Source organism: Ursus arctos, unplaced genomic scaffold, assembly GCF_023065955.2.
Source record: "Ursus arctos isolate Adak ecotype North America unplaced genomic scaffold, UrsArc2.0 scaffold_8, whole genome shotgun sequence".
Classification (NCBI taxonomy): domain Eukaryota; kingdom Metazoa; phylum Chordata; class Mammalia; order Carnivora; family Ursidae; genus Ursus; species Ursus arctos.
The window spans coordinates 38,787,748-38,814,148 of NW_026623100.1; the positions used below are offsets into that span (position 1 = coordinate 38,787,748).

Below are 26,401 nucleotides of genomic sequence, written 5' to 3' on the forward strand. Positions count from 1 at the left end.
GGGGCGGAGCCGGGTTGCGTTCTCGTCTGGCCGACGCAGGCCGAACCGGACCGAGGAGAACCGAGCGGGGCCGAGGCCGAGGCCGGCGGCGCGGCGGCTCTGAGCTGAGGTGGCAGGGCGCACCCCACCCAGCGGCCAGGCGGAGCCAAAGATGCTGGCTTCTGCCACGCCGCCCCTCTCGGGCTCCCAGCCGCCTCCGGCCTCGCCCTTCCCGCTGCTGCTTCTGGCGGTGCTGAGCAGCCCGGTATCCGGCCGCGTCCCCCGCTCGGTGCCCAGGACCTCGCTTCCTATCTCCGGTAAGGCGTGGGCGCTCTCGCCCTCAGCCCTTCGCGCCGCGCCCAGGCCCCGCCTGCAGGTGCCCGCACCCACCTGCCCTACGTACGGACCCGGGCAAGCGCTCTGGGGCCCTTCCGCGCAGCGCCGGGCGTCCCGCGCCGCCCACGCCCCGCAAGGACCAGGGCGGGACCCCGCACGCGGTGCTGCTCCCAAGACACGCCCAGGCGGCTCCCGCGGCCCTTTACTCGCGGAACCGCGGTTGAGCCCCTCACCGAGCAGACGCGGACACTGAGGCCCAGGCAGGGGATGGGGGTTTCCTGAGGTCGTCCATTTCGGAGTTCCTTCTCCCTTATTCCGTCTTCCCAGATATACACCTGTGTCCCTCACGCCAGCTTGACGCCCTTTCTTCTTCCAGCTCATTGGTCTTTCATTCTACTCCAGCTACCCATCCTTCTCCAGCTCAGCATTTCCATCTGCCCACTTCTCAAATCCATTCCCTTATCATCCTTTATACCTCCCTGCAAGCTTTTTGCCCTGCTGGTAGCCCTCCTCTCCCTAACCTTCACTTCCCAGGCCTCTCGCAGCTCTGACACAACTCCTGTTCTCTGATCCATGATCCACCGTAACCCTCGTAACTCCTCAGCATTCCCTGCTCTCTCTACCCGTTCGCTACATTGAGTGTTGGGAAACCGTTCAGTGAGTTGATTTAAAAATCTGTTTAAATGATTTCTAAAATCTTCAGAAGAAAAAAAAAAGGGAGGAAGGAGATTTGGTCCTTTCAAAAGATGAGGAAGAAGCCAGGGGATGCCACAAGGTTAAAAATGGTCATTGGAGTGATTCACACTTTAATGGGTCTTTCTGAGGTGGGCGTGAGCATGGCCACTGACCTTGTTTTCTTCTCAGTGGGCAATGAGTGTCAGCACCTTGTGCAGACAGAACCAGTGAAGCTGAGAGGATAACCTGTTGGCAAAACCTCACAAGTGGGTAATAGTGTGGAGTCTAAACGTCAGCCTAGTGACATATAGGGTTGCTATGAATCCAGAAGACAAAGTTGTGGTCAGAGACTGGGGTTTGTTTGTGCGGGAGCAATAGCCACAAAATAGAATTGAGGTTGCCTGGCTGGGTTGATAACTAGAAATGCACAGAAGTCTAGATAGCAAGGTGAAACAGAGCTGAGGATACAAAGGGAGGTTGGGTGAACAGGGCTTATAATGAGCATGAGAGAAGAGGCAGGTACAGCACAGACATGAGTTTGGGTGTGCGAGGATGGGGTGGGTGGGGCCCCATGGATCAGCACAACTAGGAATGAATGGCTTGGAGCCGTTCTGTCTGTCTTGAGGGTGGCTGAGCAGATGAAGCGGGTGGAGCAGAGCCATGTTGGTGCTGGAATAGGGGCCCTAGAGTGAGCTAAGAAGGTAAATTCATGCTAACTTATTTGTCATAATCTTTAAGTAGAGTTTTGAATGATGATATGAAGTTTAGGTTTGGCCCAAATGGAACACATGCCTAAGTAAGAAAGAAAGGAGCCATTTTGAAACATGTAGTACATGTCAGTTGCTTCCACATATGTTATCACATTTAATTCTGTCAACAAGCCTCGTTGTTGGCGTTTACAGATGAGAAAAGTGATGCTCAGGGCAAGTAACTTACTCAAGATCATACAACTGGTAAGTGAAAGAGCCACATTTAAACTCGGGCTGATCCATTTGGAAAACATATACTCTTGCCTACTCTTTACCTCTTTGGGTGGAAATGGGGTGGGGTTGGGGAGGACAAGAGCAGTGGGAAAGACAGGTGATAGTCTCCTAAAGTGTTGGTGAAAAGAGTGAATTGTTTTCCTTCTAAGTAAAAAGAAGTTAATAAGTAGTGATTAAAAAAAAATTAGAGAGGAAAGTACTTGTACCTTCTATAAGTATTTTCAAATTACGTATCATGTTGCTATGAATAGAAATTACAGACTTAATATTTATGCTGTTATTTTAATGAAGTGTTTTATTTTTACATAAAAAGCATAGTTGACTCCATTATCTGCTAAATATTCTGGCCTCATCAGTTCTATCTCTTTGGGGAGGTTAGATGGTTGGCCTGTCAAAGCTCTGTTTTTCTCCCTCATGGCTGCTAAATAAATAGTACTTGGAAGAGAACAGAAATTGAGCCCCTGGGTTTTGCCTTTGTGGCCCCAACCCTTATGAAGCAATGGCTGATATTACTGTCTCCTCTCACCCTCTCTTCTTGCCAGAGGCTGACTCCTATCTCACCCGGTTCACCGTCCCTCAGACATACAATTACTCTGTCCTCCTCGTGGATCCTGCTTCCCATATGCTTTATGTCGGCGCCCGGGACACCATCTTTGCTTTATCCCTCCCCTTCTCAGGGGAGAGACCCCGAAGGGTGAGAGATGAAACTGGGGAGGATCCAGACCCAGAGCATGTGATCAGATACATAGTTTTATGGGATTGGTGGTGGTGGGGTGTTCATAATAACCAAATATGTAACTGGTGGTGGTAGGAGGGGGAGTATTCGTGAAAATGAGCATAGGAAGAATATTCATTATCTTCACTAAGGGTGATGGGGGTGGTCATGTGACTGGGAAGGCTATGAGGGAGGTTTATGATGGGGAGGAGGCCACAGTGACCAGGTTTCAGGTCACAGTGGGCAGAGGAATCATTAGAATCACATTTCTTTAGGACAATAGCTTTTCACCTTTATTGACCACCCCTTAGTAAGAAATATTTGATACATTTTGACCCAGGACAGGTAGTGTGTATTGAAAGATCCCTTTCTTGAAACAATATCTTTTCTCCTATATGTGATACATTCTGATAAATCCTATTTCATTAAAAATAAAAGCAATTGATTTCATTACTCATTAATGGCTGGAGACCTCCAGTTTGAAAAACAGTGCTCTCATCCGTGGTGGTGGTGGTGGTCGGGGTGGGGGTGCGGGGCTCTGCAGTTGTCAAATTGATGGACATTGTGGAACTGTTTTACCTACCCTGACTTGAGAGGAATTTGGGGAGAATGTGGGAGAAACAATTACTCTTCTTTTCTCAGATTGACTGGACGGTGCCTGAGGCCCACAGACAGAACTGTAGGAAGAAAGGCAAGAAGGAGGTAGGTGTGAATCTTGTCCCTGTCCTGAGTGTCAATTAAGACCTAGTTCCAGCCCTGACTCCGTGTCTGTCCCCTGCAGTGCTCCCATCCCAGTGGGCCCAGGCAGGGGCTCTAACACCATGTCATCACCTGTCATCTCTAATCCCAGAGCTGCATCTAACTGTCCTGACACTACCCTACCTCTCCTTGTACCTGCTGCTTCTGATTCTCTCTAATCATCTCTGACCCCCAGGACGAATGTCACAATTTTGTCCAGATTCTCGCCATTGCCAATGCCTCTCACCTCCTCACTTGTGGCACCTTCGCTTTTGATCCGAAGTGCGGGGTTATTGTGAGTGACGGGTGGGAGGATGGGAAAGGTCTTCTGTGAGTGACTGTGATGGGAGCATGCTTAAGGCAACACTTGTGCATGATACACACAGGGGTGAGGGATGTCCTCACAGGGTGGAGCCTATGTCTGCCACAGAAGGGGGGTAGGAGAGGGAAGGGGAAGGAGGTAGAAGGTGAGGTATACTGAGTCTAAAGAGAGAAGAGGGATGGTAAAGGGGATTAGGGATGCTAGCTAGGCCCAGAGGATGATAAATCCAGGAGAGACTTTAGAGGCCAGTAATTCTTGTTTCCTTTGCTCTGTGTATGCTTTGTCCAGGCAGCCTAGGTCCATTTCTTAATCAGCACAATCCATGCCCGTGTCTTCCTCCCATGGCATGTGACCGTTTCTCACCCCCTTCTCCCACCTCTACTGCCAGCTTCATTCTGTGTGGGCTGTGACCCTCTGCTCTCATGGCTCCTGAGGTCACTGCCCACTAATGTAGTACTTGGATCTTGCCTTCAAAGTGGCCACTCTATTAGTCACCTTTTCCCCGAGGTCCTGTTCATTGCTGCTGGAGCGCTGGGCATCTCCACCCTCACACTCAGGCAGACTTGAGACATGTATATCCCTGATCATCTCTAGGCTAGTCATGGCTTCTGGAGTTAATGGGACCAGTGGCATCTCAGGAAGGTCTTAATGTTTTTGAACCCTTAGCTTTTCCCATCAGTTATTCAAAAGTCAGTCACTGGTCCTCTGCCAGCACACAATTGTGTCAAGAATCTAGGATGAGTCAAAAGCCTCCCATGTTCTTTGTATTCAGTGGCTTCCCTTTCTGCTCCAAGGAGCAATAGAAGGAGTGCAATGACTCCCTTTCCTGGTTCTGATCCTTAACCGTAGATTTTGACTTGACCCTTCTGCAAACTGTAGTACTCCTTGTCACCTGGATCTCATCAGTGTATATGTCCGAACCCCTCCTTGTTGAAGACCATCCTCATATCTCTGGCTTTGAATGCTGTAATTGTATGTGCTTGATTGCCCCAGTCAGTCTCTCTGGGCTGCCCCTGAGGTTAGTTGGGTTTTTGTTGAGTGTTTTTTGTAATGTGGATGAAAGACTCACCACCAGGGTGTGGATAGCTTCCTCATCTTGGGAAGGTTTCTAGTTTGGGGTGGTGTTGAAAATCTCTATATCCCATCAGGTGATGTTGAGGGTATGGTTTCCTTACAGTTCTCACAAAGCTCGGAAAATAGTGGTAGAACTACCATTGCCATATAGGTCTTTTTCCAGTTTGCACACACTTGGGAAACCCATGGGTGTGAATCCCGGTGCCATGGCTCAACATGATCACTTCTAGTTAGTCTCCTAGAGCCTTCTATTCTTCCGTGGCTCACTGAGGGAACCTAATGGGTGTTATATTCTACAGACATAAAATGTTGTGTACATCCTGTCAGGATTCTATTTCTATCCATTCCTGAGAAAAATCAGTAACCAGAGTGAAGAGAGGGGTCTGCCTTTGCACTCCCATGACTTTTAGCTCCTTCTCTGAACTCTCCTATCTAGCGGGTGTGTGAAATGAAGAACCATCTTTTGGTCAAGGCTTGTTTGTAGGAGAATATAGGGCATAGCCCCCTGCCCCCAAAGTCAGCTGTGTTAACTCTTCAAGCCATATACTAAGGCTGCCCTCTAGACTTCTTCAATGCTCTTGTGCCTTTACTGTTTGATCCTGCTACCTGGCAACTCCTGTCTGCTTAAGCAAGTTCTTGCCTTATCCTTAGCGTTGGACCTCTCATGTCCCAGACTGATGATTTTGAGACCATGTATAACTATTATGTGAGAGCTTTGACTAGCTGATCCAGACACAACAACTCACTCAGAGTTGATTGCTCAGAGAAACGAACGTTCTTACAAAAGGCAATTCAGGCACTGGACGTACCAGCTCTAACAGTATGGAGTGCTGCCATTCAGTGACAGCTCATTGGATATTGGAGGGAAATATTTTAGTTTGCTTTGTTGAGGGAATTCTAGCAGTTAACAGAGAAAAATGCTAGACGTAACAATAGCAATGACAAGACTTCCCATTCAGTTGAAAATGTACTCTGTCCTAGGCATGGTACTAGGGACTTTACATTCAAGATGGAGTTTAGTTCTTAGCACCACACTGATATTTAGCTATTATTTATATCCATTTTACAAGCAAGGGAATGGAAGTTCCAAAAGGTTGGGTACCATGTCTAATATTATGTAGCTGGCAGAGGTAGAGCCAAGATTTAAATCCAGCTGTGTCTGGTTCTGCCCCACTACCCTGTTCTTCTAGTCTAGCCTGCAGCACAGAAGACCTTACATGGTTTCAGTGTCTTGTGACATTTGTCCTGTTTCATGTGACAGGGACCATCATTTCTTTTCTTTTTTTCCCCCTAACCACTTTGGGAAGGTCCTTTGTCTGTCTTGTACTCTTTTTGGCCAAAGCCAAAGGATGGATTCCAACCCTACAGCTCAGTGAGAGCCTTCCTGCCTAGCTCTGTCTTTCAGCTGGAGGGACTTGCCTTTACGACAACTGGTGATACAATGAGGAATCTCAGCATTCAGACGGAGACTCAAGGGAATGGTCTTACCCCTTTCAGACCCTAATTAAATGTCACTTTGACAAGACAGTAATCATAACCTATCTAGTTAATAGGAGCCTCATTTGCTTAAAAATTATAAACCTACATAATACAGTGATGCCGTTTGGGGAAACTGGATGAGGACTTGTTTTGACATACTGAGTTTTAAGGGGCTGATAGGCTGTCTTTGTGAGGAAGTCCAGCTGCCAAGTGTAGACACACCAGAGATTAGAAGGCATCCGAATTTCAGAGAATTTGGGGAATAATTCCAATAATTTCCAGTTAGAAAGCCTAACTGGAAATGTAAGAATGAGTGAGGTCATTGAAGTATATGTGACAAGGACTAAGGATAGATCCTTACATGGTTAGGGGCTAGAAAGGAAAATAGAAGCAACCAAAGGAGACAGAGAAGCAACAGTTAGGTAGGAGGAGGATGGTAGACTTTTAAGAGAATCAAGACAGACTATTTGAAGGAGAGAGTGAGTAAAAAATATCAGATGCTGCATATACAGATTAGGAGGATGAGCACTGAGAAAAGGAATCCTTGGTGAAACGTAAGGGAGTGGTCTTAGGCACAGGGGTGGGAAAGCATGATTTGTTTTCTGGGAGTAACAAGTCTTGATCCAGGTCTGGTTGGAAGAAAGTGTTCATTTCGAGCAGTATTAGAAAGGAAGTAATTTGGGCTAATGGCTTTGTATTCTAGGCAATGGTGAGCCATTTTGTCACTCTCTTGCTCAAAAATTTATCAAGGCAGTGACTGATACTGTAAGAATATTAATCTGTGGCGGATATGCAGAGTAAATTGTGGGCAAGTCTAGGCAATATGGAGAAGAGGCGGTTACTGCTGTAATTTTGGTGAGAGGTAAGAAGAGCCACCGCAGCATGTATCTCCCTTTGTCCAAAGTGCCGAGACATCTTGGTAGTGTCTCACTGAGCTATCATCCATCTCTTTTCTCAGGCCAGGCTGCTCCCATGGCCACACAGGTGAGATGCTTGTGCCCTTGTGGGACCCCTCATTCCAGAAGACTCTCTTGACTCAGTGTTCCCTTTTTGGGGACCTCAGATCACATCTGATTTTAATAGGTCGTGTTCAAGGCGCTCTCAGTAAAACAAAACCTTATTTGCCCACTATAGCAAATAGATGAGCGGTCAGAATGGGCCCGTAGCGTACTTATACTCAGGGGATATATATCTATGTGGCTACTTCAACCACCAGCAAAGTAGTTAGGCTCCAGCAACACCATATGCCCCCCCTAGTGAACTAGAGGTTTTGTGTCTGGCTCTTCCGTGCCATAACTTTGATTCCTAACCAGCCACAGTTAACTTCCCTGCCAGTCTCTGGCTGAAGTCATCCCTGGTTTCCATTTTTAGATGTTATCTTGAAGGCTGTCTTAGTGCCGGATGCTCAGGTAAGGTAACTTCTGGCTGGCCCTGGTGGACTCCTACATCTCTCGCCTCCTGTCCAGTTCAGGCCTGCTGTAGTCCCTGAATGAAGAAGGCAGTTACTTGCCAAATCCTCAAATTCTGACTTGAGTTTCAGATCTTTGCTAACTTTGCAGATTCCCTTCCCCCTTTCTATGTATCCTTGACTCTGGTCCTGTCCTTTATCCTTGAGGTAGGAGTAGGGGAAGACAGCCCTTCTCTCTAAGGCTCTGGGCTTCAGATGATCTTATATCAGCCTGTACTCTTCTTTACCCTTCCTAAGAGCTCCAGCCCTCAGGAGGCCTGCTTTCTTCCCTTCGTCATCCTTGTCCTGTCACATAGTCCCCAGCCAGTTGCAAACCCTAGCATTTCAGAGGAAAGATCTGCCTCTTAGCCTCTTAGTGTCTTCTCGGGCCATCCATGGGGTTCCTTCAGCAGGGCATGTGGGTGTTGGTATTAGGGGAATGGAGGGAAGAGGAATACACTGGTGAAAAGAGGGATGGCAGAGATGGGAAATGCCAGAACGGGTGGGGGAATTGGGAACAGCAGACTGGGAGTTATGGGGATGGTAGCGGATGAATGGGAGATGAATGGAAATTGGGCTCTTCCTTCATCTGACCATCTTTGTAATTCTCACCGTGAGCAGCCTCTCCATGACCCTAAAACAATTGCCCCCTTCTGGTCTATAGGATGTGTCCAGTTTCCAGCAGGTTGAAAGACTTGAGAATGGCCGGGGGAAATGTCCTTTTGAGCCAGCTCAGCGGTCAGCAGCTGTAATGGCTGGTGAGTGGGGAGAGCCCAGAACCTGTGGCTCCTTGCTGTAATTGCCTCCTTCCCCACCCCTGCTGTTGGAATTTCTGTGTCCTTTCTTTCCTTTCCTTGCAATGTCTATTATTCCCATGTCTCTTTCTAGCCTTTCCTGTTCTTCCCACGGTGCCTGTGTCCTCCTGCTTTTTCCCAGATTCTTCCCCTGGGTTTTCTCTAGAGTACGTATCCTCTGCACCTCTAGTGTGAGTGTTTGCTCTGTTAACCCCTTTTTCTTTTCTCATGGTGCTCCCCTTCCTGCCCTCGTTTTTAAGAGGAATCTACTACAATGCATATTGTAATACATTTGGAAAAAGTATGAAAAAGAACATAAGAAATCTTGTAGAATAGCACTGTCCAAAAGCACTTTGTGGGACAATAGAAATGTTCTATGTCTGTGCTGTCTAAAACGATAGCCACTAGCTACACGTGGCTCTTGAGTCCTTGGACAATGTGATTAATTTGACTGGAGGAAGGAATTTGAGTGGCTAGTATCTACCATCTTTGCACAGTTCTAGAGTATCAGAAAATCACTGCCAATGTTGTGGGGATGTTTCTTTCTAGCTTTGTAAATAAATGTGTGTGTACTTCCATATGCACTCATGCATATAAATTTTGCTGGCCGGTCCTTTGCTGGCCGGTTGCTCAGAGGAATCAGTAATCATTAATGACTGTTAAATACATTCCTGCTCTTATTTCCTTTGACCAAGCTGTATACAGTTCAAGTGTGCAGTGGTTCAATCACAGTTGATGCCTAAATCTTTTCTGGAGAATGACTTCATAATCCTTCAGCAGCCACAAAGTGAATTGTTTGTGTGGCATGTATTTAATTTTGAATTGTTTTATGTAACTTTTTATCATAGGCATTTCTATACAATTTGAAATTTTTAAAAAAGATTTTATTTATTTATTTGAGAGCGAGAATGAGCAGTGGGGAGGGACAGAGGAGGAGAGAGATAGAGAAGAGTCTGATGCCGGGCTTGGTCCCAGGACCCTGAGATCATGACCTGAGCCAAAGGCAGATGCTTAGACTGAGCCACCCAGGCACCCCCAATTTAAAATTTTTTTGTGAAGAAAATTTTTAATAATAGGATGCTACCCATCCTGTGAGCATACCATAATTTAATTAAGCAGTCCCAAGTCATTTATATAAGTTTATTTGATTTCCAGGTTTATTTAATTTACCTCAAAGTTTTTGCTAGTACCCATAACACTGTAATGAACATTTTTGTGCATAAGTGTTTATCCTCATTTTAGATTGTCTCAAGATTCCTGGAAATGGATTACTATATCAAAGGGTGTGAACATTTTATGGCTCATTATTTGTTGCTAATTGAGTTTTTAGAAAGAGTGTCCCAATTTACACCCTAAATCAGTAGGAATGAGAGTGTTTTGCTTTTTTCTCACATAAATTTCACTAGAATAGTATCGTTGTCATTTTGAAAAATCTTTGCTAATTTGAGGCTAAAAAATGGCACCTTGTTTTAATTTGTATTTTTTGAATATTCGTGAAGTTAAACATTTTTCATATTTTAGTACTTATTTTTATTTCTTCTTTGGTAAATCTCCTCATATTCTTGGGCCAATTATCAGGTGGGATATGTGTTCTAATCTATATCTTTTCCTTTTGTTTTTAAGCTAAATCCTTCTTCAGTTAGAGAGCAGATAAAAATTTTTCTTCTTACAGATTTTTCCCCCAAATGTGTAACTCTTTGATCTGTGTGGAACTTACTTTAATGAATGGCATGAGATGGAGATCTAAATTAATTTTTCCCAATTAGCTAATCAGTTGACTCAGCAGCATTCATCGTACTGCTTTTTCTTTCTTCATTGACTTTTGCTGTTCATTATCATAAAATTAATTTTTACCCATTCTTTTGGACTACATTTTATGAAAAACAAAAATTGGGACACAAGATCTAACGGTGAAATTTTTTTTTCTTACTCATGGCTTTATAGGAAAAGTCTTAAAAGCTAGCTATACAAATTAAATCACTCTTAGTCATACAGTTAATGACTTTTCTGAAAAGTTATAAAACAAAAAGTTTTTGAAAATGAACATTAGTTTATACAAGGTTTGTCATTTTTATCATTCATTTGCAATTGAAATTGATGAGACCTTGTTTATAGTCATATATGTTTACATAAAACAGTTTAGTGAATAGTTTTCTTGGCTTTTTATCAAGCATCTTTGGCAAAACTCTGAGCCAGTCATTGGGTCATTAAGAAAGATTTATCAGTTTTAGCAGTTGTCTCTTGATTCTACATGATTTTTTATCAACAAAATGACTTCTCAATTACAGCAATCTAAGGTAATCAATTAGCATCCTTTCTTTGTTTCAAGCAGTGATGTTTATACTCAGCCTTCTGCATGTAATCTCTCTGTGTTCCATTCAGTTAGTGAATTCACATTAGCATGTGGTTTAAGAACACAAATTTCAAAAATAAGATCATTTTATGACAAAGAACGTTTTCAAAAAGGAAAGCCATTTTTCAAAAGGGTTTCTCAATTCTTTTTTTTCCAGATAATAAAATTCAGATTACCTTTCATCTGATAATTGATGGAAATGATCAGAAGTCACTTTCTAACTATTTAGAATGGAGAGCTTCTCCATGTGTCTTTCTGTCTTTGATCCAAATCACAGACAATACCAATATTCTGTATTTTCCTCTGAAGTTCGTAATTTATAGGGCTATAATTTAAATTTCTTTAAACTTGACTTAAGTGCCAGTATTCAGTTGGAGCTTTCAATGTTGATCTATTATGCTCTGCTGACCCTTTGTTTTGAAAATAGCAGTATAGAAAATTGTGACGTTATGGAAGAACTAGAACTTAAATTCCCAGTTAGGATCTGTAAAAATGTCCTTAAGGGCAATAGAGGTATTTTGAAATGAAAAGAAGAGCTTTTAGTAATGAAAATATTATTAGAATGTATTAACAGGAGCATTTCTTGTTTTAAATTATAAAAATTACAGTGTGCATTATGGATAATTGAGAAAATATAGAAATATAGAATGAAGGAAATGAAAAACTAATTGTAATTCAGTCATCACCAGGTAGCCACTATTACTATTTTCGAGTATTTTCTTCTACTGTGTCTGTCTCTGTGTATATTTGTAATACATTGGAATTATCGTGCATATTTCACTTAATATTGTATACTGAACATTTTCTCATAGAATTAATTATTAAAAACATGATTTTTAGTGATTACATTCTCTTCCATGACTTGAATGTAGCAGTCTATTGCCATATAATTATACATTCAAAATGTAAAATAAATTATTGCTTTTATCAATAATGCTGCAGAAGAAATCCCTTCACATAGATTTTTATGTAAATCCCTTACATGAATCTAATTAATTGCGTATTAGTCAACCCACAAAGTACAATTGCTGGGCCAAAGGGTGTAAAGGTTTTTATGGTACTTGGTGGATTTGGCCAAATTGCCCTCCAGTTAGTCTTGTCAGCATTGATGAGAGGACCCCTTTCATTGCACCCTTTTCAGTCCCAAGTAATACAGTTAATAAACATATAGTGACCACCCCCTCCAGAGCCCAATTTTATATATTTTTGCTTGCATCTCCATTGGTGATGTTGAACAACTTTCCATTTGTTTATTGGTACTTCATTAGGAAAAATCCTCAGAAATCTTGTCTTCAAATATGACATTTATTCATACTGCATTTAGATAAAATTAACAAAATTTTCTCGGTGTCTCTTTTTGCACTATTCCAATTTGGAAAAATGCAGATATTTTGACAATAATGTTCATGTTAGCCTAAGAACACTGGCAGTTCCTTCTGTCTCCTTTAGATGGTCTTTGTCTTCCACTCATCCTTTCAAGGTTGGTGTTCCTTGGACCCCCTCTCAAGGTCCTGTTCTCTTCTCATTCTATGGTTGTAGTTGTGGTCTCCACCAGCCTCACAGATTTGTTTCCACTGCATTCTGATGCCTCCCAGACATTATCTGGAGCTACAGACCACATATCTAGCTGCCTTCCAGGCATCTCCACATAGATGTCCCACAGAAATCACAAAATCAACATGTCCCAAACCAAGCTCATCCTCATTTACCTTCCCCAAACCTGCTCCCCCACCAGTGTCCCCTCCTCTGAGTGCACAGTGCTGTTACCCTCCCAAGTACCCCAGCTGGAAACAGCAGTCGGTCATCCTTGGTTCTTCCTACCAACATCCTATAACAAATAGGGCTTTTATCGAGAAGAGCAGAAGGAGGGAGTATTTGTTCTTTCTCTTCGGGAATCTAGCCTGTGTTTTATCATCTCTGTTTGATCTCATTGCATCTTGCGATTACTGCATCTGCCAAGAAGCACTGAAAATATTCCAGATGTACTGGGTGCTGCTGGCATTTTGGGGTCAAGCCTACCTCTTAAATTCGGGAGTGTTTTCGCCAAGACTAGCATTCACACACTGAAACAAGACAGTTAGAAATCTTGTGTAACCAACGGAGGAAAAGGTAGAATAAACACTGCATCTCCAACTATCTAATTATGTTCTCATCATAGGCTGTTATATATATTTTAAAAAAGTATCCAGCTGGCCTAATCCTTAGATAAGGAAATGGAGAATATTAGGCTAGGAGCTATCTATCCTACAGAGCTCTGACTGTGTGAAGAAAAGGGAGTGGAGGGTGGAAGGCCAGGGCGTTTAAAATCTCCCCCCTTTTTTTAAAGCTAGTGAGTGATTATTCCTATTATAAATCTTCTTTTGAAGTGACCATTTTGATACCAAAGTGAAAAATTAAAACCCCAGGGTGGAGTGAAGTACTCACTGCCATGGCGCATGCGAGGCTGTCAGTGTTGGGTTGCTAACGCACCCGCGAAGCCTATGTCACAGCCTTTACACTTGGGCGAGGAGAGAACTATTTCCATACATAATTGTGATTTTTCTTTGGTTGTGACTCTTCATCTTTTGTGTCTTTCAGTCTCCCCCCACCCCAGTATTTCCAAAATGAAAAATATCTTAATTTGAGGGGTTATAAAAGTAAAAGATGGTAACTACAACAAACATTCAGTGAGTACAAGAAAGTAGAAAGGAGAAAATAAAAATCATTGTAATTCCGTTAGTCAGAAATGTGTCATTAACACTGTAGAGTTGTAGCTCCTTCCAGTCCTTCCTATGTCTGCAGACATATACGTTTTGTTTTTTTTTAAATGGATTATATCATACCTGGTGTTTTTCTTTTTTTTCTAACCAGCTTGCTCACCGAATTCGCACTGTGGGCATCATTCTCTTTTGCACGTCATCTTTTGCCAATAGCTAATGCGTGTTTTAATGTTTACTGAATTGATCCATTCAGTACTAACTTGCCAACGATTGCACATACAGGGTATTTTATTATTTGAGCAATGCAACATAATATTTGAAATTGAGACTGTCCTGGAGAATCTAGGACATGTGGTGATCCCTTGTCCTCCTGAAATCGTGACCTTGATGGCTTCTGTTCCTTCTCCTTGGGGCCTGTGTGAATGTGTGTGTGTGTGTGTGTGTGTGTGTGTGTGTGGCAAGCCCCTTGATATTCCTGGAATACCTGGAACCCTGCTACTTCCCCCCCAAAGTGTCTGACCCCTCCTGCTGTCCCTTAGTGTCAGTGACCTTCTGCTCTTTCACTCCGAGTGAGTGTTCTCTTCAGCAATTCTAGGCTCCAGAGTTGCTGACTGCCCCCATTGGTCCCTTAGAAACTTCTGGGACATGTTACTTCCATCTATTGCTGGGTCCTTACAAAATACTAGTTTGTTGCACGCCACCCCCCCCCCCCCCCCCCGCCGCCCACCAAGTCATGCTCCTAAATATTTGTAACTGTCTTCTCCACAGATCTCTCTCCATTCTCAGGGTGTCCATGACACAACTGCCGGGTTTTGGTTTTAGTGTTTTGTGTACAATGCTCATAGGGAGATTTTTCACTGTAACTCTGGCTTCTGTATCAACTCCCCCCCCCCCCCCCCGGAAGTACAGAGGGTTGGCTCATTTGCTGCCCCACGTGCTGTCAGACTATGCCCTCAACATGGTTTTCTCCTTCCTTAAGTACTCTGGGAGGGAATGGAGTGACATTTTATAGCGCACGCCTCCCCCTACCTTCTGGCAACAACTCAAGCCTGTGGTCCCTGGGGTTTCATAAGGAGCCTCAACTCACATGCATTGAATGGCAGCCATGCTCCAGGCCCTACGTGGGCTCTATGTTTGTATGGCATTTAACCCTCAGCACAGCTCTGAGTGGAGGGTGGTATTATCTCCATTCTATGTTTGAGGTACCTGAAGCTAATTTGCCCAAGATCATACTACTTATAAGTATTTAGGGTCCAAAGCCAGGCCTTCTGAGCTCCAGAACACTTGGATTCTTTTCACAATCTCCAGGAATAGAATAGTCTCTCCTCCCCACCCCACAAGGGTATTTCTAACCCTCTGCTGCTGCCCTCAGAAGCTTTCTGACCCTTTTTTGCTTTGTATGAAGTATTTTTTAAAAATAGTGGTTATTTTTCCAGTACCTGAGACAAGCAACTTTGCTCAAGCATTTGTGACCCCAGGATGGTTGTGCTTCCCCCAAAGTGGCCCTACTCAACTGCTTCCTTCAAGGTGCATGAGTCTGCATGGCTCTTGCTGGGCCTCCCTTGCACCACCTTCCAGCACACTAGTCTCTCTTGCTTCTCTAGCCTCTCTGGCTTGATTTTCCTAGTTGTTTTCAATTGCCTCTCCCTTTAAATGGTGGTATTCCCAGGGACCTTTTTTCTCACTTCCTCTTTCTCTCTGGCTATCACATTCATGGTGTGGCTTAAGCCTGACTCCCAAGTTGCCTGACTGGCCCTGTTACCTGGGCCCTTCTGTCTGATTGCCTTCCAGTGTCTCCAACCAATGTTCTGAAGGGACTTCAACCTTAGCACTTTCCACATCTGGAGTCCCAACTGCCTTCTTATGGGCTTTCTCCTACCATTTTTGGCTTTGCTCATAGTATCACCCTCTGCTGTCACCCATCTTATAAGCTGGAGATGTTAAAGACATTATTTTGTTCCATTCTTTCACATCTCATATTCAGTTGATTTTCAAATCTCGTTAATTGATTCTGCCTCAGAAATATCCCCCTAATCCAACCTTCTAATTTTTACTTTTTCCTCCCTTCCTTCGTTCCTTCTTTCCTTCCTTCCTTCCTTTTTTTCCCCAGCCCTTTTATTCCCTCTGCTGCTACCTTAGTTCCGGCCCTCCACTCTTGCCTGAATTGTATGAATGGCCTTATAACTAGCGTTATCTTCTTAAAACCCCAAACTGATCATGACAGTCTCTTCCTCAAGAAAATCTGCAGTTTTACTCTTATCTGTAGGATAAAGTCTACATTCCCTGACACAGCAGAGCAGACTCTTCACAGTTGGGTGTCCATCTTTTCCCCTCCAGCTCCATTTGTGCTCACTAGCCCAGCAGCCCCTGTCCCCCCCAGAACTGCTGCCACAGGGAGCCCCTCACATCCCCCCACATGGCTCCTCTCTTCTCCAGCTGCTTGTCTTCCTCCCTGAAGTCCAGCCCCCTGGCAAATTGCTCCTTCTTCAGACCCAGCTAGATGTCACCTCTTGGATGCTGTTTCCCCTGGTTAGATGTGGCTGGGTTCTCCTCTGTGCTCCCCCACACATCTGTTAGTCCATGTCTCCTGGTATCTGAGCACATGTTTGTCTTCCAGACTCAAATGGGGGCTCTTGGAGGCAGTGATGTGCTTATTAGCACGTGGCACAGTGGCTCTGACGTAGTAGGTGGTGAAGGAATGCCACTCTGTTCTCTCCAGAGTTCCTGGGATACTCAAAACCACTCCAGGGGGCTCATGACCTTCTAGTACCCCTGAGAAATTTTCTACTAGTTGTTTCTGAGCCCTTGTTTGTGTTACAGGGTGGCTGTAGTTGTCTTAGATTCCTCCCACAGAGCCATACCTCCTCTTCCTGCCGAGTGTCTGTGATTTCTCTCTTCTCCAGTCCCACCATCCCTACAGCACCTCTGCCCCTGCACTGTAGCAGGAGGGAGGATCTGACTCCTCATTTGCTTCTTCTGGCTGCCTGTGAAGGATTCCTTAATCCCTCAGGCTGGTGTTCCTCAAAGTGAGGTCCTGAATTACCCACATGCAGTAACTCTGCTTGTTTGAAAACTTAGTTCTTGGGCCATCCCCTAACTCTGCTGGGGGAGAGTTGCTGGGCCCGGGGCCCAGGAATCTGTGTTTTGATCAATTCCCCAGTTGAGGCTGGTATATTCTAAAGCTGTGACTTGTTCTAGAGCAGTGTCCGCCCCCAATCAGAAAGAAAGAGCACCCGTTCCCTCAGACATGTACCAGAGTGAGAGAGTGGAAGTGAGACCGGGGCATGCTGCAAAGCAGGCCCCCTTCCTGGAGAGTCACAGTATCATCAGTACAGTAGGGAATAGAGGCGGCCTGAAAACAACGATGACAACAGCAAACAAGCCAATAGACAAAAACAAAACAAAACAAAACAAAAAAAACCCCCGATTTTCACAAGGGTAGCCCTTATTCTTTCTTCCTGCATGTTAGCATGTGGACAGTTTTCCCTTAACATGGGTGGCCTTTTCTACCCTGGAGTACTTTGTGTCTATGTTGATTGTGAGATGCTGCCTGTCAGGTGCTTGGCAGTGCGTGCTGTGCAGTAGGCACTCAGCTCTTGAGGGTTCCTGCCCCCGCTTCATCCCCTGCTCTGCCTGCAACCCCCTCTGCTTCCCTCAGTCGTCTCTGACAGCCCATCTCCTCCCTGTCGCCCTGCAGGGGGCGTCCTCTATGCGGCTACTGTGAAAAACTACCTGGGGACGGAGCCAATTATCTCCCGGGCTGTGGGTCGCGCCGAGGACTGGATTCGGACAGAGACCTTGCCATCCTGGCTTAACGGTGGGGAGAGGGGGACGGGTGCTCTGGGGGACAGGGCTGGCTGAGGCCGGGTGGCCCCAGGCTGTGTCTGTTGTATCTGAGGCCACTGGTCTCCCCAGCCCCAGCCTTTGCTGCAGCCGTGGCCTTGAGCCCAGCCGAGTGGGGGGATGAAGACGGAGATGATGAGATCTACTTCTTCTTTACGGAGACTTCCCGAGCATTTGACTCATATGAGCGCATTAAGGTCCCACGGGTGGCCCGTGTTTGTGCGGTGAGACCACTGTCCCAACTGTCTGTCTATCCTCTTCTGCTCTGCCTGTCCTGTCTTTTCCTCTCTGGGCCTCCGTCTTTGCATCTCTCCTCTCTCTCCTTTTCCCCTCTGCCTTAACTTTTTTCTGGGAGCTTGGAGAATGTGCGGAAAGGGCTCTGGCCTTTCACTCCCATAATTACCCTTATGACACACTGTCCCCAGGAGGTGGACTAGTGGAGAGGTCAAAGGCCGGAACTGTTGAGAGCTAGTCCTGGGTTCAAGTCCCGGCTCCACCAGTTCCTGCCTCTGTGACTCTAGGCAGGTTCTTTAGCATCTTTGAACCTCCTCTGTAAGATGAGGATATTAGTGACCTCTAGCTAGAAGGGTCGTTTTGAGGACTTAATGAGGTGACTTATGGAAAGCATGTAGGGCAGTATTTTGTAAGTACGCAATGAACTCAGTCACCATCATGGTTACTGTGACCCCGACCAGCCCCGGACCTCCTTAGCCCCTGCAGTACTCTGTATCTCCATCCTTGCGTTTCTTGCATCTGTCTTCCCGTCTGTCTGTGTTCGCCCTGAAGACAGGGAAACCTATATTGGTGTCCACATGCCTCCCACAATGTTGGTCTTCTAAAGAGAACTTCCTATGCGCTTGTCACCCCAGGGGGACCTTGGAGGCCGGAAGACTCTCCAGCACCGATGGACGACATTTCTGAAGGCTGACCTGCTATGTCCAGGGCCTGAGCATGGCCGGGCCTCCAGTGTTCTGCACGATGTGGCCATTCTCCGACCTGAGCATGGATCGGAGACCCCCATCTTTTATGGCATTTTTTCCTCCCAGTGGTGAGGGGGCCTGGCGTGGGGGAGAGTTATTGGGTGGGAGATATGTGGGGGATGGGTGCAGTGCCAGTGCTGTCTGCTCCAGAGGGGCTGGGCTCTTCCTGGAGTGGGCTGCATGGCTCCCTTGGCATTTCTCATGGGTCCTCTCATTTGATGGGAATGAGTTGCTGCTCCCTAGTTCCCTCCAAATATCTGGTTCCAACCTGTGACTGTTACAGGGAGGGGGCGGCCATCTCTGCTGTCTGTGCCTTCCGACCACAAGACATTCGGACAGTGCTGAATGGTCCCTTCAGAGACCTGAAACATGACTGCAACAGGGGACTGCCTGTCATGGACAACGATGTACCCCAGCCCAGACCTGGAGAGGTGAGGGGGTGGGGCATCTCTTCACTTCACGCCTGCATTGCCGCAGGAGAGGAAGGGCCCAACTAAGCATCACGGACTCTTCCCGGCTCCTGGGAAACTGTCACCCATCCTGTGTTTCCTCTAGTGCATCACCAACAACATGAAGCTCCAGCAGTTTGGCTCATCGCTCTCGCTGCCTGATCGTGTGCTCACCTTCATCCGGGACCACCCCCTCATGGACAGGCCAGTGTTTCCAACAGATGACCATCCCCTGCTTGTCACTACGGATACAGCCTATCTCAGAGTTGTGGCCCACAGGGTGACCAGCCTCTCAGGGAAAGAGTACGATGTGCTCTACCTGGGGACAGGTATGTTTAATAGTCAAGCGAGTTGCCCATCTGTGTACACATGCTCCTGTCACAGAGCGGCTCCCCTACGTACAGGTGTCAGAGTCCCCAGGCACGGGTACACTTCTATCATTATGTCTTGCCACTTGTCTGCTTCCTAGACGACGGACACCTCCACCGAGCAGTGCGGATTGGAGCCCAGCTCAGTGTCCTGGAGGATCTGGCCTTGTTCCCAGAGCCACAGCCAGTTGAGAGTATGAAATTGTTTCAAGTGAGTTATAGATTTTGGGGAGTCTGGTGGGGGAACATCTGAGTCCAGAGCCAGTTACTACCCTGAGGTCTGGGAGATCCAGCATATTCTTCTTCCTCACTCTCCTGTAGAACTGGCTCCTGGTGGGCTCCCGTACTGAGGTGACACAAGTGAACACAACCAACTGTGGCCGTCTCCAGAGCTGCTCAGAGTGCATTCTGGCCCAAGACCCCGTCTGTGCCTGGAGCTTCCGGCTGGATACGTGTGTGGCCCATGCTGGGGAGCATGGCGGGTGAGTGTTGCTGCGCTGGTCTCTTGCCTGGTGTCCCAGGGCAATCCACATGTTTATGTCTGTTTCTCATCTGTGGGGGCACCTGGCTCCTCAGTTGGTAGAGCCTACGACTCTTGATCTCAGGGTCATGAGTTCAGGCCCCATGTTGGGCATGGAGCCTACTTTATTTTTATTTTATTTTATTTTATTTTATTTTATTATTTTATTTTATTTTATTTTATTTTTTATTTTATTTTATTTTATTTTATTTATTTTATTTTATTTTATTTTATTTTTTTTATTTTATTTTATTTTATTTTATTTTATTTTATTTTATTTTATTTTATTTTATTTTTTATTTTATTGAGAGAGAGTGCAAGTGGGAGGCAAAGGGCGGGGGTGCAGAAGGACAGGTTGAGAGAGAGAGAGGGAATCCCAAACAGGCTCCATGCTCAGTGCAGGGCCGACGCGGGGCTGGATCTTCCAACCCTGAGATGATGACCTGAGCCAAAATCAAGAGTTGGAAGCTTAACTAGTTGAGCCACCCAGGCTCCCCCCATGTGGAACTACTTAAAAAAAAAGGGTTTCTCATCTGTTAATGCTGCCCTGCCTCTGTGTGTGTATTCTGTTGGTGTCACTTGTGTGTCCATCTGTCAGTCCATACTGACTCGTGTGTCTGTACATCTGGCGCTGCCTCATCACTGTCCTTGCCTCTGTGCTGGACCTGCCCTGACCGGGTGACTGAGCTCCAGGTTGCCACACACAAGAGCTCTCAGAAGTGTTTGCACTGTTGATTGCTCGTTTCTTACTTCCTTGCGGTACTCGAGCCTCTTTCCTTCTATGACTCCGCGTTCTCCTGGATTTCCTCCCTCCCCCACCGGTCTGTCTCCTTTACTGATTCCTTTTCCGTTCCACTTCTGAATGTCGGTATTCCTCAGGGTTCAGTCCTCTCTTTACACTTCCACACACTCTCTAAGTGATCTCATTCCCATTCTCTTCGACACTGAGTGCCGCTGACCACCACTGATGTGTCTTTAGTTGAGCTGTGGGATTCCCTCTCTCACCGCCTACCTGATATTCCCTTGGAAGGCATCACAAGCAACTCAAGCTTAGCAGGTCTTAGCATGCACCGTGGTTTCCTCTTTCCTTCACATGCTCTTCCTGTGGTTTTCATCATTGCACAAAAGGAACCTCCATCCCAGCCAGAACTTCCTGTGCTGTCGTGCAGTTTGTACTGACTCAAGCTCCATCCGTCATGTCTGCAGTCCACAGCCACTCCCCCCTTTCTCTGCTGCTATCTCCCTAGTCCAAACTGTCACCACTTCTTGACCGGATTACTCTGGCAACCTCTTAGTTGGTCTCCTTTTGACCACTGGGGGATCCGACCATCTCTTTTCCCCTCAGCAGCTAGCTTAAAATTGTATGTCACATTGAAGCAAATCCCTGACATCATATTCATCTGAAATATTTCAATATGTATCTCTACCAGGTAAGGACTCTCTCTCTTTTTTTTCTTTTTAAATTTTTAAAAAGATTTAATTTATTATTTGAGAGAGAGAGAGAGAGAGAAAGCACGAATGGAAGGAGAGGCAGAAGGACAAGCAGACTCCCTACTGAGTGTAGAGCCTGCCATGGGGCTCGATCCCAGGTCCCTTGGATCATGACCTGAGCTGAAGTCAGCACTTAACCGACTGAGCTGCCCAGGCATTCCCCCCCCAAGATAAGGACTCTGTTGAAAAACATTTTATTATAAGGAATTTCAAACATTCAAAAGTAGAATAAATACAGTGAATTCATATCATCTATTGCTCAGCTTCACAACTATCAACTCCTGGCCACTCTTGCTTCACCAATACCCTCACTTACTCCCAGTTATTTTATAGCAAATCTCAAACATTGTATCACTTTATCCATAAATCTTGCAGTATATATCTTTAGCACAGATAGAATTAAAAATAAAACAAAACCATATTATCACTATTATACCATTAACTTAATGTCATGAGACATCTAATCAGTGTTCCAGTGATCTCAGTGGGTAGACTTCAAGATAGTTGCTTAAGTTAGGATCCAAATTGTGTCCATCAAATGAAATTGATTGGTGTGTTTCTGAAGTCTTTTACGTTTTATGTGAGATTCCCTTTAATGAAACATTTTTATTCGATTGCTTGGAAAGTATTTTTTTCAAACTGACTTTGAGATTTCCTATTTTGAAGCCCAGTTAATTTACAGTACATTTTTACATATTACTGAACCATAAGGTTACCAATATTTTAGAAGTAAAAGTACTTGTTTTAGGAATCAGTTTTTCATTAAGAGCTTTAATCTGGTAGTTTCTCTTGAGAGAACTTTTAAATGTCGAAGACAAGGCAAGGCTTTATTGTTTTAATAGCCATTAAAGTAAGAATTTCATTGTTCTTGGGTATCCTGTGTACTTGAGCCTCAGGGTCCCCTTAAGACATATGGGTTGGGGTGTGTGGGTATGTGTATATGCTAGTATATTTCTTTGTAATACAAGACATTACCAAGTGGGTACTTTTTTTTTTTTATTAAGATTTATTTATTTGTTTATTTGAGAGAGAGAGAGCAAGAGCGCATGTGAGGGGTAAGGGCGCCAAGGCAGAGGGAGGAGGAGAGAAACAGACTCCCGGTTGAGTGAAGAGCCTGAGGCGAGGTGGGTGGGGCTCTATCCCAGGAGTCTGAGATCATGACCTCAGCCAGTATCAAGAGTCAGATGCTCCACCAGCTGCGCCACCCAGGAGCCCCACCATGTCCATACTTCTCTGCACCTCAATTCATGCAAGCGAGGAAAACAGACTGTGGAGTTCCTGTGCCTATAGCTGCACATATGGCTTCCCATGTTCCCCACTCTCAGCCAGACCAAGTGACTGTGGTTTTACTCAGAAGACTGTAATGTATTCTTACCAGTCTTGGAGCTCATTTCAGGGGCCTTGATTCATGTGCAAGGAGTTAACACTCAAATGGAGTCTATCTTTGGTTGAGGCTTTTGTGTGTTCAGATAGAACTTGATCTCCACAGATTGCTCGGTGGAGGTCTCCCTCTGGGGAGTGGTGACAGGGAGTTCAGAGTGGGCAGTCTGTCCTGCTGTCCCTGTGTCAGGCACAATCCATGCATATCCTGGAAGTACCAGGATTGTGTTGTTTGAAACAGATCCATTAGAGGCTAATAGACATCAACAGGTGTTGGAGACAGAAAGTTCCTACATAGAGATGAGCAGCTTTTATGAAACAAAAAGTCATCTCCCAGGGGAAGAGAGGAAAAAATGAAACAAGGAGAAACCAGAGAGGGAGACAAACCGTAAGAGACTCCTCATCTCAGGAAACAAACTGAGGGTTGCTGGAGTGGAGGGGGGTGGGAGGGATGGGGTGGCTGGGTGATGAACATTGGGGTGTTGTGGGGAGCACTGTGTATTGTGTAAGATTGATGAATCACAGACCTTTACGCCTGAAACAAACAATACATTATATGTTAAAAAAAAGTCATCTCCCTGACCCTCGTAGAATTTTGCTTAACTTTTATAGAAAAGAAGTTTTCTGTCTTAATAGAAAAAATGTTAACTGTAGTTTTTATGGTTTTTTTTTTCCCCCAGAGAAATCTTGTTGTGGATACCCAGATAACATTTCTTGGAACATTGGAAGCACCCTCCAAACACCTTTCCAACAGATCTGCAAATTTAATTCTCTGTGGTCTGCTGGAAATATGTGTAGAATTTATCATGGCCAGTGTCATGAGGAGTAAAAAGGGTATTGGGGGAAATTTTATTGATTAAGAGAATGTTGAGTGATCATTTCAGGAGTGATTTATGAGATGATGGGAGCTGTGATCCCATTACGTTACTGGTACCGAGGATAGTAGAAGAGGATGTTGACACTGGATTTACCAAATATTCTCTTCTATACAGGCTGGTCCAAGACATAGAGTCAGCAGATGTCTCTTCTTTGTGTCCCAAAGAGCCTGGAGGTCTGTATGGTTTAGGGGAATGTGGGTGGAGTGGGTGAAAGGGGCTAGAACACTGTCTATTGGGGATCCACTTTAAAAATTGGAAGATATGGCAGCCAGTGACCCATGGTCTTACTGTCTTTGGGAATCCCCTTTTTATCTTTGTTCCCATGGCCCCTTCTTGTGTCTGATACCATGCCACAGTTCGCTGCATTACATCCCAGCTGGTAGCATTACCACCATTCGTTGTCTTTGCTCTCCCTCTGCAGAACGCCCAGTAGTGTTTGAAGTTCCCGTGGCTACAGCAGCACATGTGGTCTTGCCATGTTCCCCAAGTTCAGCATGGGCATCCTGTGTGTGGCACCAGCCCGGTGGAGTGACTGCACTTACCCCCCGGCGGGACGGGCTAGAGGTGGTGGTAACCCCAGGCGCCATGGGTGCTTATGCCTGCGAGTGTCAGGAGGGGGGGGCGGCTCGTGTGGTAGCTGCTTACAGCTTGGTGTGGGGCAGCCAGCGGGGTCCCCCAAGTCAGGCCCACACAGTAGGGGCTGGACTGGCCGGCTTTCTCCTGGGGGTTCTTGCAGCATCCCTGACTCTCCTCCTGATTGGTCGGCGTCAGCAGCGACGGCGACAGAGGGAACTTCTGGCTAGAGACAAGGTGGGCTTGGACCTAGGGGCTCCACCGTCTGGGACCACGAGCTACAGCCAGGACCCTCCCTCTCCTTCTCCTGAAGATGAGCGGCTGCCCCTGGCCCTAGCCAAGAGGGGCAGTGGCTTTGGTGGCTTCCCTCCACCCTTCCTGCTTGATCCTTGCCCGAGCCCAGCCCACATTCGGCTTACTGGGGCTCCTCTAGCCACATGTGATGAAACGTCCATCTAAGCAAGTGACTACTAGTGCACGGGTGACCGCTGGAGGGGGATGACCATCGAGATGCTGGGGGTACTGGTCCTGGAATACAGTCATGGGCTCTGAGTTCTCTTTGGTCTTTGGGTCATCACCTAGACTTCCATGTCTGCCCTCTCCAGGCCTGGCTAGACTTGGGGCCAAGCCTGTGCTTGGTCTTCTGATTCCCATGAGAGATCAGAGCTGCTGTCTCCAGTGAATCAGGACTTTTCCCACCTCTGCCCTCTGAACCGCTGCGACCCCTTCAGCCTTGGCCCCTTATCTTGGGCCCATTAGTTTGGGGATGGGGAACAGGACATCGCTCTGACTTTGCCTTCTGGTGAGCCCTGGCCGGAAGGGAGAGTGCTAGAGATGGTGGGGGGCTAGTGTGCATTAAGTCCTTTTGTTCATTCTCTTAGTTTATCGGATTCTCTGTGGGGAGTGCATGATCCCCATGTTGCAACGTGAAATCTCAGCCCTGAGATGCCCTCCAACCCAGTTGTCCTTCCATGAAAGAGTGTGTGTCAGTACGCAGGTGTTTGGGGGAGGCCTGGCCACACGTGCATGCATGACTGGGCCAGTGCTCAGGTGTACTCCTGCGGGGTCAGATGGGGGAAGGTGGGAACGAGACCTTGCCTGCAGAACTTCAGACCCTGTAGCCAGTGAAGGAATGGCTTTCCTTTCTAGAAGGAAACAAACCACCAACCCATCCCCATCACCTCCCACAGCCCTTCTCTTGAGTAGAGGAAAAACTCCCAAAGTGACCTTTTGGGTGGGAGGGACAGCAGTACACATGACCCCATCATTCTCTTTATTTTTGCCTCCCGGCTGCCACCACTGCCACACACAGCTGTTTTTTCTCTGGCTGGAGTATAGGCTGAACCTCCTTTGGCTGCCGTTAAAAAACTTTACAACGTTCTAAGTATTAAGGGACAACAAAAGGGAAACAGTCATAGGAAATAGAAGTTGCATAAAAATAGGTTTGTATTGCGTTTACTCAGGTTGACACCCTTGCCCTAAGTCAAAAGTTCTCCACCTGGGGTCCACAGACTCCCTGAAATCGTATGCAAAATGTTGTCTGTACATGTGAGTCTGTATTTTTATGGGGGGTGGGGTGGGTGGGTATGGCTTTCATCAGCTTCTCAAGGCCTTAACGAAGTTAAAGGACTGTGCCTCGAGGTCGCCACCCAGTGGTCAAGCTGAGGGAGTGCCACTCAGCAGCAGTTCTTCCTGCCCCACCGTCCCTTCCCTGTGGTCAGCCCCAGGACTTGAAGCCGCTGGATGCCCTCTTGTTTCTCTGGTCCCTGGAAGCTGGGCTCTGTGTATATTTGAAGATACTATCAACTCCTACCAAACAAAGACATCTTCCTGCTTCACAGCTCCTGGATGCTCTAGGCTTCTCCTGCTCAGTTCTGGTCTTGGCCTGTGTATGTGCCTCGTTCATCCCTGGTAAGGGACCCCCTTGAACTCCAGTGAATGATCCAGCCCTTCCCAGTTGAAGTTTTCAGCTCTATTTTCCTTGGCAGCAACCTGTGAACTATTCAAAAGAGTCCCCTTGGTTTTGGAATTACCAGTGGCTTTGCCACTAATACGTGTATGATTTTCAGCAAGTAATCTAATGCAGGAACATTGGTTTACTCATCTGTGAAGTGGGGATAGTAATACCTACCTCAAGGTTGCTGCAAGGATTTAATGGGAAAACATGTAAACAATAAACACTATCTATACCATAGATGTTGTTATTGTAAAAATTGACCTATGATGCCATAATCCTAAAGCCGAACCGTATGATAACCGTGACACATGCAGTCCCTGTAAGCCCCATTCCGTGGGAGGATCATTGCCTCACGCAGATATCCTGTT

At 46.0% G+C, this 26,401-nt stretch overlaps 1 protein-coding gene across 3 annotated transcripts; it reads left to right on the forward strand.

The window, feature by feature from the left end:
- SEMA4F (ssemaphorin 4F) lies at positions 1–26,270 on the forward strand. Of its 3 annotated transcripts, XM_026482078.4 has the most exons (14): positions 2–296; positions 2,516–2,667; positions 3,331–3,390; positions 3,623–3,721; positions 8,413–8,506; positions 17,292–17,411; positions 17,510–17,661; positions 18,307–18,485; positions 18,701–18,848; positions 18,973–19,195; positions 19,336–19,445; positions 19,556–19,716; positions 23,618–23,676; positions 23,925–26,270. In XM_026482078.4, the coding sequence occupies exons 1-14, from the start codon at positions 152–154 to the stop codon at positions 24,533–24,535; spliced, it is 2,313 nt and encodes a 770-aa protein (XP_026337863.1). In that variant the 5' UTR covers positions 2–151; the 3' UTR covers positions 24,536–26,270. The 3 variants fall into 3 exon arrangements, with proteins under 3 accessions (XP_044247909.1, XP_026337863.1, XP_026337877.1); XM_026482092.4 differs by lacking the exon at positions 3,623–3,721; XM_044391974.3 differs by lacking the exons at positions 3,623–3,721; positions 8,413–8,506; positions 17,292–17,411; positions 17,510–17,661 and having other exon boundaries at positions 1–296.
- The last annotated feature ends 131 nt before the right edge of the window (positions 26,271–26,401 follow it).

Excerpts from the sequence above, each read along its gene's own strand:
- SEMA4F (XM_026482078.4), top strand. The coding sequence starts at position 152 with ATGCTGGCTTCTGCCACGCCGCCCCTCTCGGGCTCCCAGCCGCCTCCG. Across the intron at positions 3,391-3,622 it reads GGAAGAAAGGCAAGAAGGAG|GACGAATGTCACAATTTTGT; the intron begins GTAGGTGTGAAT and ends TCTGACCCCCAG. Across the intron at positions 17,412-17,509 it reads CTTGCCATCCTGGCTTAACG|CCCCAGCCTTTGCTGCAGCC; the intron begins GTGGGGAGAGGG and ends TGGTCTCCCCAG.